The sequence below is a fragment of the Portunus trituberculatus genome, chromosome 40 (assembly GCF_017591435.1).
Source record: "Portunus trituberculatus isolate SZX2019 chromosome 40, ASM1759143v1, whole genome shotgun sequence".
Taxonomy (NCBI): Eukaryota; Metazoa; Arthropoda; class Malacostraca; order Decapoda; family Portunidae; genus Portunus; species Portunus trituberculatus.
The window spans coordinates 19,732,475-19,750,532 of NC_059294.1; the positions used below are offsets into that span (position 1 = coordinate 19,732,475).

The 18,058-nt window shown below is 44.9% G+C and overlaps 1 protein-coding gene across 1 annotated transcript in view; it reads right to left on the reverse strand.

Annotated features, from left to right (window-relative positions):
* LOC123516054 (roundabout homolog 2-like) overlaps positions 1-18,058 on the reverse strand; it is a 305,146-nt gene that overhangs the window by 171,749 nt on the left and 115,339 nt on the right. The window contains exon 3 of the mRNA XM_045275074.1: positions 996-1,289. Within this exon, the coding sequence (XP_045131009.1) occupies positions 996-1,289 (294 nt within the window). The remainder of the gene's footprint in view (positions 1-995; positions 1,290-18,058) is intronic.

Below are 18,058 nucleotides of genomic sequence, written 5' to 3' on the forward strand. Positions count from 1 at the left end.
TCGTCGTTTGTAATACTTATTCGTCTTGCCCTTCCCCCCCTCGCCTTCCTCTCCTCTTCCCTCAGCCCACGCACACCCACAAACACAGCAATCCATCACGCCCACATCAAGGTAAGACCCTCGCATATAACGTATCACATCCCACGCTTACGGTACCCATCCACGGATCTCCCACCCCACGCCTGTCTTAGTCTCGAACATCACCTGTGTACAAGCTGCTCCACATGTAAGTTTCCCAATGAACACTCCATCTACATGATATTGACTTATTAGATTTGGTTAAGTTTATTAGTAAGAAAAGTAATATAAGTTGATCAGTAGTAGAGCATTTCACAATTTCTACGACTTAACTTCTTTCAAGAGAGAGGTTTCGAGATATTTGTCCCTGAATTTTGACTGTTTTTTTTATTCTTTTGTGGAGATTGCAGTTCAAGTGGGCTTTTTTTTTTCTATTATACATTTTTTTTTTGCCCTTGGTAGTTCTCCCTCTTGCATAAAAAAAAATATACTGTAGCTAATCACGTAAGGATTTTAAGTTGCTATTCGTATGATTTAATGACACTGTTGTGATTTAGTGTGTTGACTTGTCTTTTTTTTTTTTTTTTGGTGTAGGTCATCTTGTTCTTTTCTTTCTTAATTCGTGTCAAAGATATTTTAAGTCAGGTTAGCTATTTCGTTTTATTATTATCTTTTTTTGCATTTCCCTTAGTCAGAGTGTTGGGGGTATGTACGGTGCGAGTCTCCTCCATTTGCTTCTACCCCTTGCATTATCCTCAGTGACTTCCCATCCTTTGCAATTCTGACACAATTCAATCCCTTCATTTCACTCTGTCTTCACCTCGATCTTCTTAGGCAATTCATCATAAGTGGCAAATAGTTTAGACGAAATTCTCAAGGAGGACTCTTCATAGGTGGTGAAACTTACTAATAAAACAAGAACAGTAACTAAAGAAACGTCAAACCACAAATAAAACAACAACACACTGGGTACTCACAAGCAATCTGGATGAAGGCATTGGCAGACCTGGCACTCCCCAGCCTGTTCCTAGCGACGCAATAGTACACCCCAGCGTCGTTCTCCCTCTTGCCCTGGGACACCTTCAGGAAGAAAACAGAGCCGTGGCCGAGGATGAGGCGGTGCGAAGAGTCCTTGAGGGGGGCGCCATCCTTGAACCAGGTGATGACGGGCTCCGGTTTTCCTTCGGCGCCGCAGTTCAAGGTCAAAGGATCGTTCCTCGGCACAGTCCAATTGCTCGGGTGTTCGGTGATTCTGGGCGCACGACCCTCTCCTGGTGGGGGAAGAGAGAGAGAGAGCGTGCGTGAGTGAGGCATAAAGGTGAGTGAGTTATGGCTTTGGGAGTGGCTGATGTTAGGCCCGAGAGAGAGAGAGAGAGAGAGAGAGAGAGAGAGAGAGAGAGAGAGAGAGAGAGAGAGAGAGAGAGAGAGAGAGAGAGAGAGAGAGAGAGAGAGAGAGAGAGAGAGAGAGAGAGAGAGAGAGAGAGAGAGAGAGAGAGAGAGAGAGAGAGAGAGAGAGAGAGAGAGAGAGAGAGAGAGAGAGAGAGAGAGAGAGAGAGAGAGAGAGAGAGAGAGAGAGAGAGAGAGAGAGAGAGAGAGAGAGAGAGAGAGAGAGAGAGAGAGAAAAGATGGGTAGTGAGGGAGACTGAGCGTGAAAGAGGCAATATGAAACCGAGGGAGAGACAGGTAGTGTATGGAAGGGAGGAGGGGAGGAAGAGAGGGAGGAGTTACGATGAGGGAAGGGAAAGCAGTGAGGGAGGGACCTGGAAATGGACGGAGGGAGAGGGAGATAAGCACCCTTTACACCATTGCATGAATGGTTATTTGCACACAGAAGACAATGGTTGTATAATTAACGCAGGGAAAGGGTGGAGGAGTGAAAGGAAGGGGCTGGCTCACGACGGCGGCAAGGAAGGGAAAAGGAGCAGGGAGGGGGAAGCATTAGGAAAGAGAGAGAGAGAGAGAGAGAGAGAGAGAGAGAGAGAGAGAGAGAGAGAGAGAGAGAGAGAGAGAGAGAGAGAGAGAGAGAGAGAGAGAGAGAGAGAGAGAGAGAGAGAGAGAGACAAAAAAATACATACACATATACGTACACACACGTATACATACATACATACATACAGACAGACAGACAGACAGACAGACAGACAAATGAACAGGCAAACTCATGAATAGGGGAAATCCTATAGTCACCTTTAACACACACACACACACACACACACACACACACACACACACACACACACACACACACACACTGGATGTTTGTTTTGACTGGTCAGGAATAATGTGAAGAGTCGCCAACCGTCTATTACAAACACATTATGACTGTCACAATAACACACTGTTTTTCGCATCCCCATATATTATTCTCTCTCTCTCTCTCTCTCTCTCTCTCTCTCTCTCTCTCTCTCTCTCTCTCTCTCTCATTGATTCAGGGAAGCAGTCATTGTTCACTGATTGTTATTTGAACCGTACCTATGGGCAAATGTAGTATGTGATTCTACATCTATCCATCTACCTGTGTCTATCTCTTGATCTATCTTCATTACGCTTTAACTCCTGCATCAGTCAGCTATTATAGGCCATTACTGCTGTGAACAAATGGTGTGTTTATGGCAGCAATCAAACTTTCACCCGCGCTGGGAAACGACGCTGCCGACAATAGAGTAACACGGACCCTAGCGGCGGCACAGGTGGTCTTTAAGCGGCGTGGTGCTCGCAGTGGTGGTGCATGGTGCGAGGTTCCATATCACCCCTACTACTCTCACACCAGCAGTCTAGTTAGTTTTCATCATCCCTCCGTAGCATATTTATTGCGTATTATCGTCTTCCTATTCATTATATTTTCTATGTATTCGCCTTACACAATATATCTAACTTTCACCTCATGTGTTCTCGTATTCAGTAACCTGGATCAGCTCACTCACTTGCTCTTCCATCTCTCAAGGCTTGATATTTTTACTTGCATACGTAAGCACACGAGTATTTCAGGTCATGCATACACGAGCCTGTGCATTTGTAAATATATGCAGATTTTCCTACATGTGAATGGCGGCGTGTATGTAGAAGCCGCTGATGAAACGCAGAAAAAAAGGGGGAAAACCGGGGTGGGTAGGAACTATTGTGCCCCGCTGAATAATTTGCCACAGCGGGTTTCTCTCCCTCTATAACCTTTCCCCAATCTATATGGAAATAAAAATACATTGTTCTGGGTCTATTCAAAAGCCGGGTGAGGGAACGGGAGCCAGAATAATAGAGGATCATAACCCACACACTCCGCCATGATAAAGAATTGAATCCTGCAGTCAAAGTCGCGGGAGAATTGACTTCTGAAATATGGAAGGACGGAAACCCACCTGCATCTTTAGTGTATTAGATAGATAGGAAGATAGAGAGATAGATCAATGGACAGACAGGAAGATGAAAAAAGGAGTTCCCAGTCCGTTGGTTGGGTAACAGACAGACAGCCGCAGCACAGAATAAAAACATAAAACGGCTGCATTTCGGAGTTGAAGAAGAATTCGATACCAAAGGCTGGTTATATTCCCTCTCTCTCTGGATCCTCTTCGGTTGTGGGTCTTTCATTCAGATTTAGGCGTTCATCTACAAGTGCCGGAAAACATGGCGCAGTGGGTAGCATTTTCGAGGCAAAGAACGACAGAGCCACGAATAGCACCGCGGCACGTGGGGCCTCTGCTGCCAATACTGCCAATACCGGGGAATGGGGACGAGGAGCACCGCAAAAGGTAGTACGAGCCCTGGAAGTACCCAAGTAACTCCCTCGCTCGCCGCACCACCAGACGCCCGCCCACTGATCCAGAAAGGACGAAGAAATAGGGAATGAATAACAAAACTACCCATACCATCAGCACTCCCGAGCGATGTGCAGCAAAACTGTCCGAAAAGTAACAGGAAAAAGAGGACGGGAACACCCATTATACTACATAAAAGCATGACAAAACGCGCTGTATTTAAACCACCACAACATAAAGTAACGTTATGGAAGAATATACCTGCAAAAATGGTTAAAAAATGCACGTGAGGAGGGATAAAAAGTAAAAAGTATCCATATATTGTGGAAATATAGCGGTGAAGGGAGAGAGAGAGAAGGGAGGGAGGGAGGAAGGGAGTATGCTAGCACTGCACCAGGAGTAACCAGAGTGGAGGCAATATCTAGGATGTGAAAAAAAATGTATCCAGTCCCATCTGAATCTTTCTTTCACGTGGGTCACCGCCTTAAAACCTCTCCTCCTCCTCCTCCTCCTCCTCCTCCTCCTCCTCCTCCTCCTCCTCCTCCTCCTCCTCCTCCACATCCTCCTCCTGCTTTCCTTCCTTCCTTCCTTCCTTTTACTGGAGCCTATTAAGGGGTTGGGGGAAGGAGGGATACCTGGCAGAGACCCCACTAAGTTGAGACCCAGCGGCTACATCTTTTCAGCGGGATACGAACCCTGGATGCGCCAAAGGTGAGGTTAGATCACTTTAACTTTCCGTCTTGCTTACCCTCTCTCTCTCTCTCTCTCTCTCTCTCTCTCTCTCTCTCTCTCTCTCTCTCTCTCTCTCTCTCCTCTACTCCCTCTCTCCCTCCTCCTTCTCCCTTTCCTCCATCTTGGTGTAGTTGCTTTCCCTTATCATGCCTCTTATCTTTTTTTCCCCTTTATTTTTCTCTTCCTTTTCCTTCCTCTTTGGCTTTCCATTTCTTTGGTCGTCTTGCTTCATCTCCTTTTCCTCCTTTTCCTTATCCTCTCCTTCTATCCCTCTATCTGGATCTCTTCTTACTCACTTCTTCCTCATGCTTTCCTCCTCCTTACCTCTCTCCTCCTTCCATTTCTCCCTCCTTCTCTCCCCCTCCATCCATTTATATCTCTCGAGGAAAGGACTTCAAGATAGATTCGATGTCAATGTAGTATGGTAGCCACAGGAGAGAGAGAGAGAGAGAGAGAGAGAGAGAGAGAGAGAGAGAGAGAGAGATGTCATTGGTATTGAGAGAGAGAGAGAGAGAAAGATAAAGAAAAAGAGACCGACAGAAATAGAAGGAAAGATAAAAGGAAATAAATATCCATATATGCAGGATAAAAAAAAAGAAGATTAATAAAGACGAAAGAAAAGAAAACAACTTGGAAATAAAGAAAATGAGGGAAATATAAGTGGCAGCGGAGGAGGAGGAGGAGGAGGAGGAAGAGAAAGGTGAGGAGAAGGACGAAGGAAAAGGATGGAGGAGGAGGAGGAATAGGAGGAGGAGGAGGAGGAGGAGGAGGAGGAGGAGGAGGAGGAGGAGGAGGAGGAGGAGGAGGAGGAGGAGGAGAAGGAGGAGGAGGAGGAGGAGAGCAGGTGGTTTATCAGGAAACGTCCACCATTAGATCTTCCGTAAGTAGGGTACCAGAGGGGGAGTTTCTGAACCCACCTCCTCCTCCTCCACTCCTCCACTCTTCCACTTCCCTTTTCCCAGTGCAGCCTTTCCATCACTCTCACACACACACACACACACACACACACACACACACACACACACACACACAGCTTCTCCTTCAGATTCTCCTTCCTCTTGCACGTCCTTTCCATCTCTCTCCTTCTGCCTCTCTCTCTCCGTCTCCAGTTTCATAGTTTCGCTCTCCTCCCTCTGCTGCTTTAAAGGTGAGAGAGAGAGAGAGAGAGAGAGAGAGAGAGAGAGAGAGAGAGAGAGAGAGAGAGAGAGAGAGAGAGAGAGTATGCAATTCCACCTTTTTTTTCCTCTATTCATATCTACAAAGCGGTAAAACACACCCCACACAGATACGAGATGGAGAACACTGCAACACACCAACTCCAATCTGAATGCAATGTCTGTCTTGCTGTCGAAACAACGCCCGGGGAACGCTGTTAAGGTGCCGTAAACACCCTTAAGGAATCGTGGAAATTGAACCACAAACTAACGAGAACACAACGCAACACAAAACACGGGGAAAAAAAATAAAGGAAAATGCCTGGAAAAATAATAAATTCCCAGTGTCCCCGCAATCCACTTGAAAGCAGGCAGAAAATGTGCATTGTAGGTGTAAATACTGCAGCGAATCAATACATAAAAAAACAGACCAAGGAAGAATTTTACAGTTTAAGAAGAGAAACAGGAATCTTTAAAAAAAAAAAAATTTTATTCTGCTTCAAAACCTTTTTTCCGGTGATTTGTTTTCATGAGGCCATCTGGGAAACCGGCCACTGGCGATGTCCTCTTTAGCCCAATGGTGAGAGGGTCTCCCCACTAGACCTTCCTGTAGGCGAATGTTCGATCCTTGAGGTGTAACAAACGAGAATTTAAACACCGAATTACCTACTATGGCTTTTCCTTTCGGGGTAATTTATCGATGTTATTCAGCGGAAGGCAGCGGCGCGTCTGGTGAGATAAGACAGAATGAAAAGTGACCAGGTATTATAGGTCTGCGTGTGTGTGTGTGTGTGTGTGTGTGTGTGTGTGTGTGTGTGTGTGTGTGTTTGTGTACGTGAGTTTTAAGATGCACTATATTTTTGTTTGATGCATTTTAGTTTGCACTTTGTGTTTTCTATTTCATGAATCTTTTGTTCTGTAATGTTATATCAATACTTAATAATGTGTTCAATAAATTATCAGTCTATATACCTATCTGTGTGTGTGTGTGTGTGTGTGTGTGTGTGTGTGTGTGTGTGTGTGTGTGTGTGTGTGTGTGTGTGTGTGTGTGTGTGTGTGTGTGTGTGTGTGTGTGTGTGTTCTTTAGATTCCACAAGCTATTTCCTCTGCTGATAGTAATAACGATGATTTTTGCGGTGACAACATACGTGGGGAAACTACAAACTGACCGAGAATACACCAAAATGTGAAGTTTATTATTTTTTTCTTTCAAGGATGAAGAAAAATCTCAAAAGCAGATACTGAGAAGATTAACATTACAGAAAAACACACACTTTATATATGACAAAAAAAAGCATTTCTGGAAGGTTACAATGCACAAAAGTAGTAGTAGTAGTAGTAGTAGTAGTAGTAGTAGTAGTAGTAGCAATAGCAGCAGCAGTAGCAGTAGAAGGAGCAGAGCAATCACCACCAAATTAACAGCAAGATACAGCTACACCAATTAAATCATATCAGCACCTACCACACTAATAAGCACTCCACACTTCACTCCATCCTGAATGACCACCACCACCACACCAACATCACAGCAACTACCAGAAGAACCACAACCACCACCACCAACCATCACCACCACTCAGAACCACCAAAAGAGGAAAAGGAGAAAAGAATCGCAACTATGCACATCCGAAAACACTGCATCACCCAAACCACAAAGCCACCGGGAACCGAATCCAACCGAACCGAACAGAACCGGGGAATGACAGGCTGTTTACGTCATCAATGGTCGGGATCTCTAGGGGGAAATGTTCCATGATTCTGGGTCCATAAATTAGCTTGAGGAGAGAGAGACGAGGGGGGAAGGGGAAGGAAGAAGAGGGAGGCAGGGAACACGCTGATAAGGACGGAGAAGGGAAGAAGATAGAGGTGAAAGGGAGGGAGGGACGGAGGGAAGGAGGGAGGATAAGAGTGGTCTTTAGGAAGGTTCTTTGGTGCTTAGAGAGGAAAGAAAAAAAATATGGGAAAAAAATAAGGAGGTGGGTTTAGTCGCTGCCTGGCATGAGAGGGGCTGAAGAGGCATAGATAAAGGGCGCTTTATAGAGGGAGGGAACGAGAGCGAGAAAGAGAGAGGGAGAGAGAGAAAGAGGGAGACGAGAGGGTAGGACACAAGGAGAAAGAGGGAGACTAAGTGGTTACGCAAAAAAAATATATATGTATATTAAGAAAAAATAAGAAACAGGACATACAAAAGATTTTAAAACTGAACAAAGCATATTAGAGAGAGAGAGAGAGAGAGAGAGAGAGAGAGAGAGAGAGAGAGAGAGAGAGAGAGAGAGAGAGAATACCAAATGACTGCTGATGTAGCGAAAAGAGAATGCACAAGAAAGAAATGCTGTGTGTGTGTGTGTGTGTGTGTGTGTGTGTGTGTGTGTGTGTGTGTGTGTGTGTGTGTGTGTGTGTGTGTGTGTGTGTGTGTGTGTGTGCGGCCATAAAGAGGAGCAGGATGACGGAGGGGTGATAGTAATGGTGACAGTGGAGGGGGACAAAGGAAATAAAAGACAAATAAATGCCTACATGGATAAAGGGATAAGAAGGAACGGGGGATAAGGAGGAGGAGGAGGAGGAGGAGGAGGAGGAGGAGGAGGAGGAGGAGGAGGAGGAGGAGGAGGAGGAGGAGGAGGAGGAGGAGGAGGAGGAGGAAGAGGAGGAGGAGCAGGAGCAGGAGGAGGAGGAGGAGGAGGAGGAGGAGGAGGAGGAGGAGGAGGAGGAGGAGGAGGAGCAGGAGCAGGAGCAGGAGCAAGAAGAGGAGGAGGAGGAGAAGTAGGAGGAAGAAGAGGAGAAGGAAGAGAAGGAAGGAGGAAGGAGGAGTAGGAGGGGGAGGATTAGCAGCAACGCAAAGGAACAAAGACAGAGGGACCAAAAAAAAACACAATAACGACAAGAATATATCACAAATCGAGGTGAAATGGTGAAAAAAGAAGAAAAAAATATATAAGAAATTCAAACATACAGAAAAATAAGAGAAAATAAGTTAATTCATTCTCTTTCTCTTAATCCACTACTCCTCCTTCATCTCCTTCACCACCTCTTCCTCTTCCTGGTCCTCCTCCTTCTCTTCCTTTGAAAAGCCAAAAAAAGAGGGAGGAGACTTAAGACAGGTGATCAGAGAAAGGTTGAAAGAGGCAAGAGGAATCGTCTGCTTTACTACCACGAGGCAAAGAGGAGGTGGAGGCGTATTAAGAGGAGGTCCTGATCTTCACGGTTCTCAAGGTCATTCATTAGCCTCCCTTAATGGGCCGGGGACGCTGAATGGTGAATGGTAAAGAAGAGGCATGAGCAATGGAGGTGCGTGAGGGTGAGGGTGGTGTGAATACTCAATGAGAGAGAGGGTGAGTGAATGAGGGAAAAAAGGTACCAGGAGATGTAGGTACCAGGAGAGAGAGAGAGAGAGAGAGAGAGAGAGAGAGAGAGAGAGAGAGAGAGAGAGAGAGAGAGAAATAAAGAGACAAAGTTGATCTAATCCTCATTTACGTGATACTATTATCCCTTACTGCACAACATATAATAACAGACAGGTAACGAGACAAACAGAGACAGACACACACACACACACACACACACACCACACACACACACACACACACACACACACACACACACACACACACACACACACACAGACAAACACACAGTTGATCTTTCCTTTCCCCTGCAACACCACAATCCCAGACTCCACAAGTACAGCAATAAATCATGTCGAGTAGTAATATACGTTCCAAGTCTTCTCCTACAAAGCTACATGGTGTTCCTCACTAATCATTTCTTGCCGGTGTATTGAGGCAAGGAGGAGTGGTGGTAGGTGGTAAAGAGCATTACGCTATTCTATCCTGAAGAGCCTCGTACTTTCCTATCCTGTTCTCCCACTAGTGTTACTTAGCACAGCAGAAACCCTCGTTATAGACCAACATGTTTCCTAGTACCTGTTCTCTCGTGTAATCCTATATAATTCCCTGTCTTTACGGAACCTTGCCGAACCCCAGCCGCCCTCCCTCGCAAGGCTGTTCCCGCTAAGCCACACACGTGAAGCTTCTGCCAAATGGACAATAATATACGTAATTTCTATGTGGGGTAGACTTTTTAAGAGGAAATTTCATAAAGCCATCTGTTAATCGGATCAAAGTACGACCAAAACTGCAATTCTCTTTCCCTTCCTTTTTCATTATTAAGATCCATATTCTGGAACAATTCTCATTTGCATCTACACTAAATTTAAAGAGGCTAAAGTTGAATTTACATTAATATTTAGAGCATCATTTACCATTCTATTGAAAAACTACCAAGACTTTTACATTATGAACGACAGAAACACTCTTGAAAACCCGGCTAATCATCTCTATTTGAAAATAGTCGTGGTGAGAGAACAGAGCATTTCAGAAGACGAGCATTAGTTTCATTCCTCTCCCTCCCTGTTTCTATTCTATTCTCCGGTCTGCTCCCGTCCCATTCTTCTCCCCGGTCCAGGCCTCCCTCTCTTTCACGGGCGGCGAGGCAGCAAGAGGGAGGTGCAGAAGGAAGGAAATTAACCTGATGAAGCGTACATCACCTTCATGTTTCCTCGCTTCGCCTTACCGAGGAAGAAGAAGAAGAAGAAGAAGAAGAAGAAGGTGAAGAAGACGATAAAAGAGCAAAACAAGGAAGGGCAAGGAAGGAAGGCTCTTTATGGTTTCACTCGCCCTCCTTTCCTCTCTGTAGATCCCTCCAGATTACCCCGCTGCCTTCAAGATCTCCACGCCCTCCCTCTCTTGTTCCAGCAGACCCCTTTCACTCCATTCTGCTCCCTCTCCTTGCCCACCTCCCTCCCTCTCTCTCTCTCTCTCTCTCTCTCTCTCTCTCTCTCTCTCTCTCTCTCTCTCTCTCTCTCTCTCTCTCTCTCTCTCTCTCTCTCTCTCTCTCTCTCTCCTTCTCTCTCTCTCTAGACCTCTCCTTGCCTCTTCCAGCCCCTCTCCTCCACTCTTCCATTGCTTTCTCTTACCAGACTCTCTCTCTCTCTCTCTCTCTCTCTCTCTCTCTCTCTCTCTCTCTCTCTCTCTCTCTCTCTCTCTCTCTCTCTCTCTCTCTCTCTCTCTCTGTCGACCTTCTTCTTCTGGTTTTCCGTTCCTTTTCACTCTTCTTTTCTTATTTTTCTTCAATTTTTCTTCTTCCAATTCTTCCACCAAAATAATTTCCTCCTTTTCTTCCTATTTCTCCTCCTACTTCATAATCTTTTATTTATTCCGTATGTTTCAAATAATTTTTCCTCCTCCTTCTTTTCTACCACTCCCTATTCCTTCTCCTCCTCCTCCTCCTCCTCCTCCTCCTCCTCCTCCTCCTCGTCCTTGTCCTCGTCCTCGTCCTTCTTCTTCTTCATTTTTTTCTTTCATTTACTTTATTTCTCTGTTATTCTGCTTTTATCCTTTTCTTCTTCTTTTCCTTCACGTCCTCCTTCTCCCTCTTTCTCCTCCTCCTGCTCCTCTTCTTCCTCTTCATTATTCTCCTTTTCCTATTCCCTTCTACTCTTTCCTCTTCTCTGATCGTTCCCTGTTCGTATATTCTGCCCCTAACCATCTCTCTCTCTCTCTCTCTCTCTCTCTCTCTCTCTCTCTCTCTCTCTCTCTCTCTCTCTTGCAAATTCCATCTCCATTACATTTCTTTCCAATCGTCTTTTTTCGTATCTGCAATAGCCTTTCTCTCCATTTTGCTTTCTTCTCCCTTCGTAAATTTCCTTACGATTCAGTCTTCCCATTTCTTCGCTTTATCCTTCCTTGCCTCTTTCTTTTCTTGCTCCACCCTCTCTCTCTCTCTCTCTCTCTCTCTCTCTCTCTCTCTCATACACTTCCCTTCTGTTTTCTCTTGTTACATCTCACCTTCCACTTCTTATCTATTTTTTTTTTTCTGTTTATTTTTTCTCCTTTTTCTTCTCTTTCTTCTCCTCCTCCTCCTCTTCTTCTTCTTCTTCTTTTTCTTCTTCTTTTCATCTTCGTAAACTACCATCCAGTTTTCCAATTTTTTTTTTTTTTTGCTTTTTTTCCATTTTGTATTTCCTTTCTTTTTCACCGACAACCTCTCCTTTTTCTCCACTTCTTCTTCCTCCTCCTCCTCCTCCTGCTCCTCTTCTTCCTCCTCTTCTTCCTCCTTCTCCTCTTTCCTTTACTTCCTCCACCTCAAGACCATCGTTGTCGAATCTTGCTTTCTTCCCGTCATTTGTGAGATGTATGACCTTTCTGGAGAGAGAGAGAGAGAGAGAGAGAGAGAGAGAGAGAGAGAGAGAGAGAGAGAGAGAGAGAGAGAGAGAGAGAGAGAGAGAGAGAGAGAGAGAGAGAGAGAGAGAGAGAGAGAGAGAGAGAGAGAGAGAGCTTGGAAAGATAAAAACAAACTCAAAATAGAACGAACGAAAAACCGAATAAAAGCAACAACAACAACAACAACAACAACAACAACAACAACAACAACAACACAAACAAGGAAAGGTGAAAACCATACAAAGCAAAACCAAGGACAAAAAACAAGAACGAGACCAACAAACAAGAGACAAGGAGAAGATTTACAGGCAACATATAAGTAAGAAAATAAGAAAACAAGAAAAAAAATAACCCCCACTGAGACACAAAGGAGACGTGGTGGTGGTGGTGGTGGTGGTGGTGGTGGTGGCTGCTTCCCCTCGCCCGACACGTCACAGGGGCAAGAAATATCACGCTAAATGCCAACTAATTAGAGACATCCTCCCCATAGCCACGGTCCGGCCCCTTCCTGGTGGCCTGATTATTACGCCTCACCAACACGACTCCTGCCGCCGTCCAAGCCTCGCTAGTCACCGGGTAGTGGCCTCAGTGGTGCTCTGTGGGTACAAGGCAACTCAGATGACGGTACACGGCCACAGTTAAGGGTACAATGATGCGCTGGGGAAGTAAGGAAACGGTGGGAGGCGAGAACAGACAGGTGCAGCGGTGTTATTAAAGGGAAGATGCAAGAACGACACGAAGATACGATGTTCTGAATGTATATATGTAGAGGTACTTTGTTTACGATAGTGGCAAATTGGAATTACGTTACCCCTACACTCCCTATGCATTGTGGGTTAACTAAAGAGAGAGAGAGAGAGAGAGAGAGAGAGAGAGAGAGAGAGAGAGAGAGAGAGAGAGAAGACCAAGAACCATTTCTGTATTTTGCTTAGTAAAAGAAAACGAGGCGTGAAATTTCGTCTTGCCTGCACAAGTACCTAATTTATGATGCACTGTTGTAGTGATAAGTTAAGATTACTTTGTCCTTACGCTCCTTGTGCATAGTCGAGAAACTAAATGCGAGAGAGAGAGAGAGAGAGAGAGAGAGAGAGAGAGAGAGAGAGAGAGAGAGAGAGAGAGAGAGAGAGAGAGAGAGAGAGAGAGAAAACAAGAACCATCTCTATATTTTGTCTTTTGTTTTTCATTTACTCTCTTTTGTAAATCCTGTGAAATCTTGTCTTCCCTGCCACCTTTAAGAGAGATCTCACCATCCACTGTACAGATGGATCGACATTGCACGTATACCTGGGGGGCACAGAGTATATTGAGGCTAACAAGGTGCATCTCCAGGGGGATTACAGGTGAAGCTTCTGGGACTCAGGTGGACAAGGTACGCAAGGTTCTTACTGAGAATACTACGTGCTGTCTGTTTCTTGTAGTGTTGTATTTCTTGTAGTATTTTGAAAGTATGGCATGCTTCCTCTCCGGGACATTTTCACCTTGGATATATTTTTTTTTTTCTCATTCCAGCCATTTTTTTTTTTTCTCTCTGCTCTTTTTTTTTTCTTTCTATATGACATGATTTTTAACGAATTTATCAATATATTCACATATTTTTATCAATTACTGGTAAAGGGTAGTTCAATATGTCTGTCTCTCTCTCTCTCTCTCTCTCTCTCTCTCTCTCTCTCTCTCTCTCTCCTCCTTATCACCGCTCATCACCTCCCACCTCTCACACGGCCTCATTACCTCCTGTCACCACCTATTACCTCACCTCATACATTGCCATCATCCCAACCTACCCACCACCACCACCACCACCACCACCACCACCACCACCACCACTTCTTCATCCCCCACGACCTCACGCACCGAACTCCGATCTATATATTATGTTGAATTATGTAAACCAAGTCAAGTTTACATTACCCGAGTTGCATCCACTTCACCCTCACAGCCCACACCCGAACCCAACCCAACCCACGCCAAGCAGAACCTTCCCCACTCGCTCATCATTCCCTTCCTTTCGCTCCTACTCTTGCCTGCTCACTCACTCCCTTCTTCCCCTCTACCGTCCCCACCAACCACGCACACATGCACACACGCACACGCGCACACTCTCTCCCTCTCTCTTCCTCCACACCGCACCCACTCCAATGCACTCAAATTTAGCGTGAGTGTGTGCATTGCAGCGTGTGGGTGCGTTTATATATCTTCTTGAGTTAAGTATGTGTGTGTGTGTGTGTGTGTGTGTGTGTGTGTGTGTGTGTGAGAGAGAGAGAGAGAGAGAGAGAGAGAGAGAGAGAGAGAGAGAGAGAGAGAGAGAGAGAGAGAGTAAATCTTCTAGTTTACGATGACTGTGTGTGTGTGTGTGTGTGTGTGTGTGTGTGTAGCTAGCTAAGTAAGTAGGTATGTGTTTAACCTGATTCAACTTCTTAATATGTAAATGATCCAATTACCTGACCCCATCCCCCACTGCTACTGTCCCTCCTTCGTCCCCCTCCACGCCGTGACCGCCTAATGAATCCTCACCTTTCCGCCTCGCCAGGTATTACGGTCCCTTGCAGCCACGCCACCTACGCATCCCCTCCCTCAGCCGCCCCCCTCTTCTCCCTTCCCACATCGCCAGCAGCCTCCCGGTCGCGTCTCTGCGTTTTCTCATCACAATCCCTTATTTGCTCTCGGGATAATTTCCTCGCCTGGTTTAGATCAAGTAATCCAATCCTATTCTGTGCGCTGCTCGAGTCCTCTCCATCGAAACGCAAGGAGTTGGAATCTCTCTAATGGAGCAATAGAGTTGATTCTAATTCTCTCTCTCTCTCTCTCTCTCTCTCTCTCTCTCTCTCTCTCTCTCTCTCTCTGTAGTGTAAAGAGAGAATCCCTCACTTGAAATTAAATAAAAATGGTCGTTTGGTTTCCTTGTGTATTTAATTTCTCTTTCTGGGCTTCAGCGCCATTAATCGTTAGTCATTTCTTTCAATTATCCGTTGTCGTGTCGTTCCCTTGGTATGATGCGGCCTTTTGTCTTCCTGGCCGTTTTCGTGTTCTTCTCTTTAAGCTGGAGTCGCTATTGTGAATGTGAAGTTGGTATTAAGGCTTCTCTCTCTCTCTCTCTCTCTCTCTCTCTCTCTCTCTCTCTCTCTCTCTCTCTCTTTCTCGTACTTAAACATTTCAGCGAATATCTTTTGGTTTGCGGGTTCTATACAACATGTGTAGCGATTCGTTAAGCCTTTCAAAACCCTATTGAAAATTTGGAACACTTTTCGAACCTCAATAGAAGCTCCGGCACCCACCTGAGTTTTCGTTAATTCTTCGGAATACATGTAGCATTTTTTAAGCCGTTTTAATAACTTCGAGAAAAGACCTGGGATTTGAATTCTTCGGCGATATTTAGTTTGTTGATCAAGGTTTCATGGCCACCTCAGAGAAGCATTTTTTTCTTTGGAAGGCTACTACCTCCCTGCTTACCTACCTAGCACACACACACACACACACACACACACACACACACACACACACACACACACACACACACACACTAATTGCACATAAACCCTAACTTACAGGAGGTTAAGCGAGACCTACACGCAATTATGCAAAAATGAAACTCTCCTATTGTAATGAGAACAATTAAATCCCTATTACACTAAATCCTCCTCTTAACCAGACCACGCTGGGAGACAGGACGCGAGGGAGAAAGGGAGGGATTTCACCAAGCCTTAAGGACGAAAATCCTACCTTCCCTTCTACCAAATAAGGCCATTAAGAGGAAGAAATCCAGACCGCTAATTGGACATCTAAACAAGCGGAAACTAACTGCCCTCAAATGGCCTTCCTAACTACAGTGAACTTGCCCGCCACAATTACAGAATTAGTCGAGGAAATTCCCCCTCCTGTGCCCCATCCTGCCCGCCTTGAACCCCCGCCGAGTTACCCTGTCTGCTGCGCTGCTGGAAGTAAATCGTACCTGGAAGATGCGTGGAGGGAAAAGGTATGATGGGCTTGGAATTGCTAGAAGAGAAGAAATGATGAAGGAGCAAGGGATCTGAAGGTATAGTGAGAAGGTAGGTGAAGATGGATGAAGGAAATAATGAAAGAAGGAAAGGTATGAGTAACTAGAGACTGTTAGAGAAAAAAAAAGTGAAGAAAGGAAATAAAGAAGCCGAAAGTGTAAGTAAAAGGATGCTAGAAGAAAGTGGATGATAAAGAAAAGGAATGATAGAGGAGCCACAAGTGTGATGATCCAAGAACTATTAGCAGAAAAGAAGACAGTGGAAGGTGAGAAAAGAGGTGGTGAAGGAAAAACAAGAGGGAAGTGTTGTGGCTTGTTAGGAGATAGTGGAAGGTGAACATATGGTGTGATGGAGCCGAAAGGGTGAAGGTCTAGATGAGAAGACTGTGAAAACTGAAGAAAATAAGTATGATGGCCATGGTACTGTTAAAAGGGAAGATAGGTGAAAAATGCAGACAGGGGACGATGAAGAAATCACAACAGTAAGGACTGTTAATGTAATGAGAGAAGAGTGGCATCTGTTAGTTTCCTAATTTTTAGAGAAAGTCCTATACATTAAGTAAAGTCTTTTAATAGAAAGAAATGTGATTAAATATAGTACGGCAAATAGGAAAGAACACTGAGATAAAGATCGATCACTCACTTACAAAGACGTCATATTTTTACCCACCATAAAAAATAACAACACAGTGAAATATAAACATAATAAAACAAAAACAACAACAACAACAGCAACTACTACTACTGCCACTACTACTACTACTACTACTACTACTACTACTACTACTACTACTACTTCTGGTGCTGCCACTTTTGCTGTTGCTCCTACTCCCTACTAAACTCTCTCTACCCATCCTCCCCATCTCGACTCCTTCCCCACAAGGCACGCTCGTTCCCAGGCGAGGAAGGGCCAAGTTACCTGCCAGCACACAGACCCTCGTTGGCCGTAATTTCATAAGTGGATGCGCTTGGAACCTATTTTGGCCGAGTCCGAAACCTTACTGTGTTGCCTCTAACGATACTAGAGAGAGAGAGAGAGAGAGAGAGAGAGAGAGAGAGAGAGAGAGAGAGAGAGAGTTTGAATTTTTTGATCAAGAAAATCTACGTTTGTCAGTTCTCTTTTTTGACGTCTCTATAGTGTTGCAAGTAAGTGAAATTCTGGAGTGGTTTCCCGTATACTTATATGGCTGAATGAAAAACATATTTTGTTTTTCCCTTTACTTCGTAATTTCCTTCATACTTTCACGCTTTTTTCAATCGTTTAAATTGCATCACCTTTTTAAATTCTAACAGAAGAAATAAAGGTAAGTCTTCCACTTTATCCGTTGATTTCTTAAAGTATAACATCTTCTCTCACTATTGGAAAGGCTCGTCTTTCCTAACCTCCCAAAGCAACAGGATGCCTAAAAAGAGGAGAAAAAACAAGGTGCCTTTGAGTCAGACAGTCACAAGTCACTCTTTTGGGCAGCCTCTCCTATCTTCCTTCCTTCCTTCCTTCTTTCCTTCCTTCCTTGCTTCCTTTCTTCCATCCCTCCTTCCTTCCTCTTTTCCTTTCCGAGCCCGTACCTCTCAAAACTTCCGGCCACCATAACGAAAGGAACTTTACATGACCGTAACTTGCCATCCTTTCCCCTTCCTTCCTCCTTCCTCCCTCCCGAGTTACCTGCTCCTCCACTTCCTTCTCTTCTTCCCTCCTTTTTTCCCCCTCCTCCCTCACCTGGAACACTCTTTTTACGGGGCCGCTTTTTTTCCTCGCTCTCCATTCAATGTTTTCCTTTCTGTTAAACCTTCACCTTCCTTCTTCTGTAACAAAGGACCTTCATCACAGCTCACTCCACTTATCCACTAGCTATGTATTTTCCTTTACATTAATGTCGCTACTTTAGAGAAATTTCTTGCCTTGGACATTTTTCGAGTCTATTCATCTGATTATAAACTTCTAGGTCCATTCACTCAGGAAAACATACACACTCTTTGCCGTCCTCGCCTCGCTTCTTCGCCTCTCCGCCTCGCTTCCCACCCACCTGTTTGACCTTGGCTCGGGGAACATAATGGGTGTGCGGCGCCAAGTAGGAAGAGAGTCGTTGAGGATGATTAACTATGAATGACCTGATGGGTGCCGCCGGAGACAGAGCTGTGATGGATTATAAACACGTCCTGGAGCCACAGCGCGTGAAAGTAGGTGGCGGGGTCCCG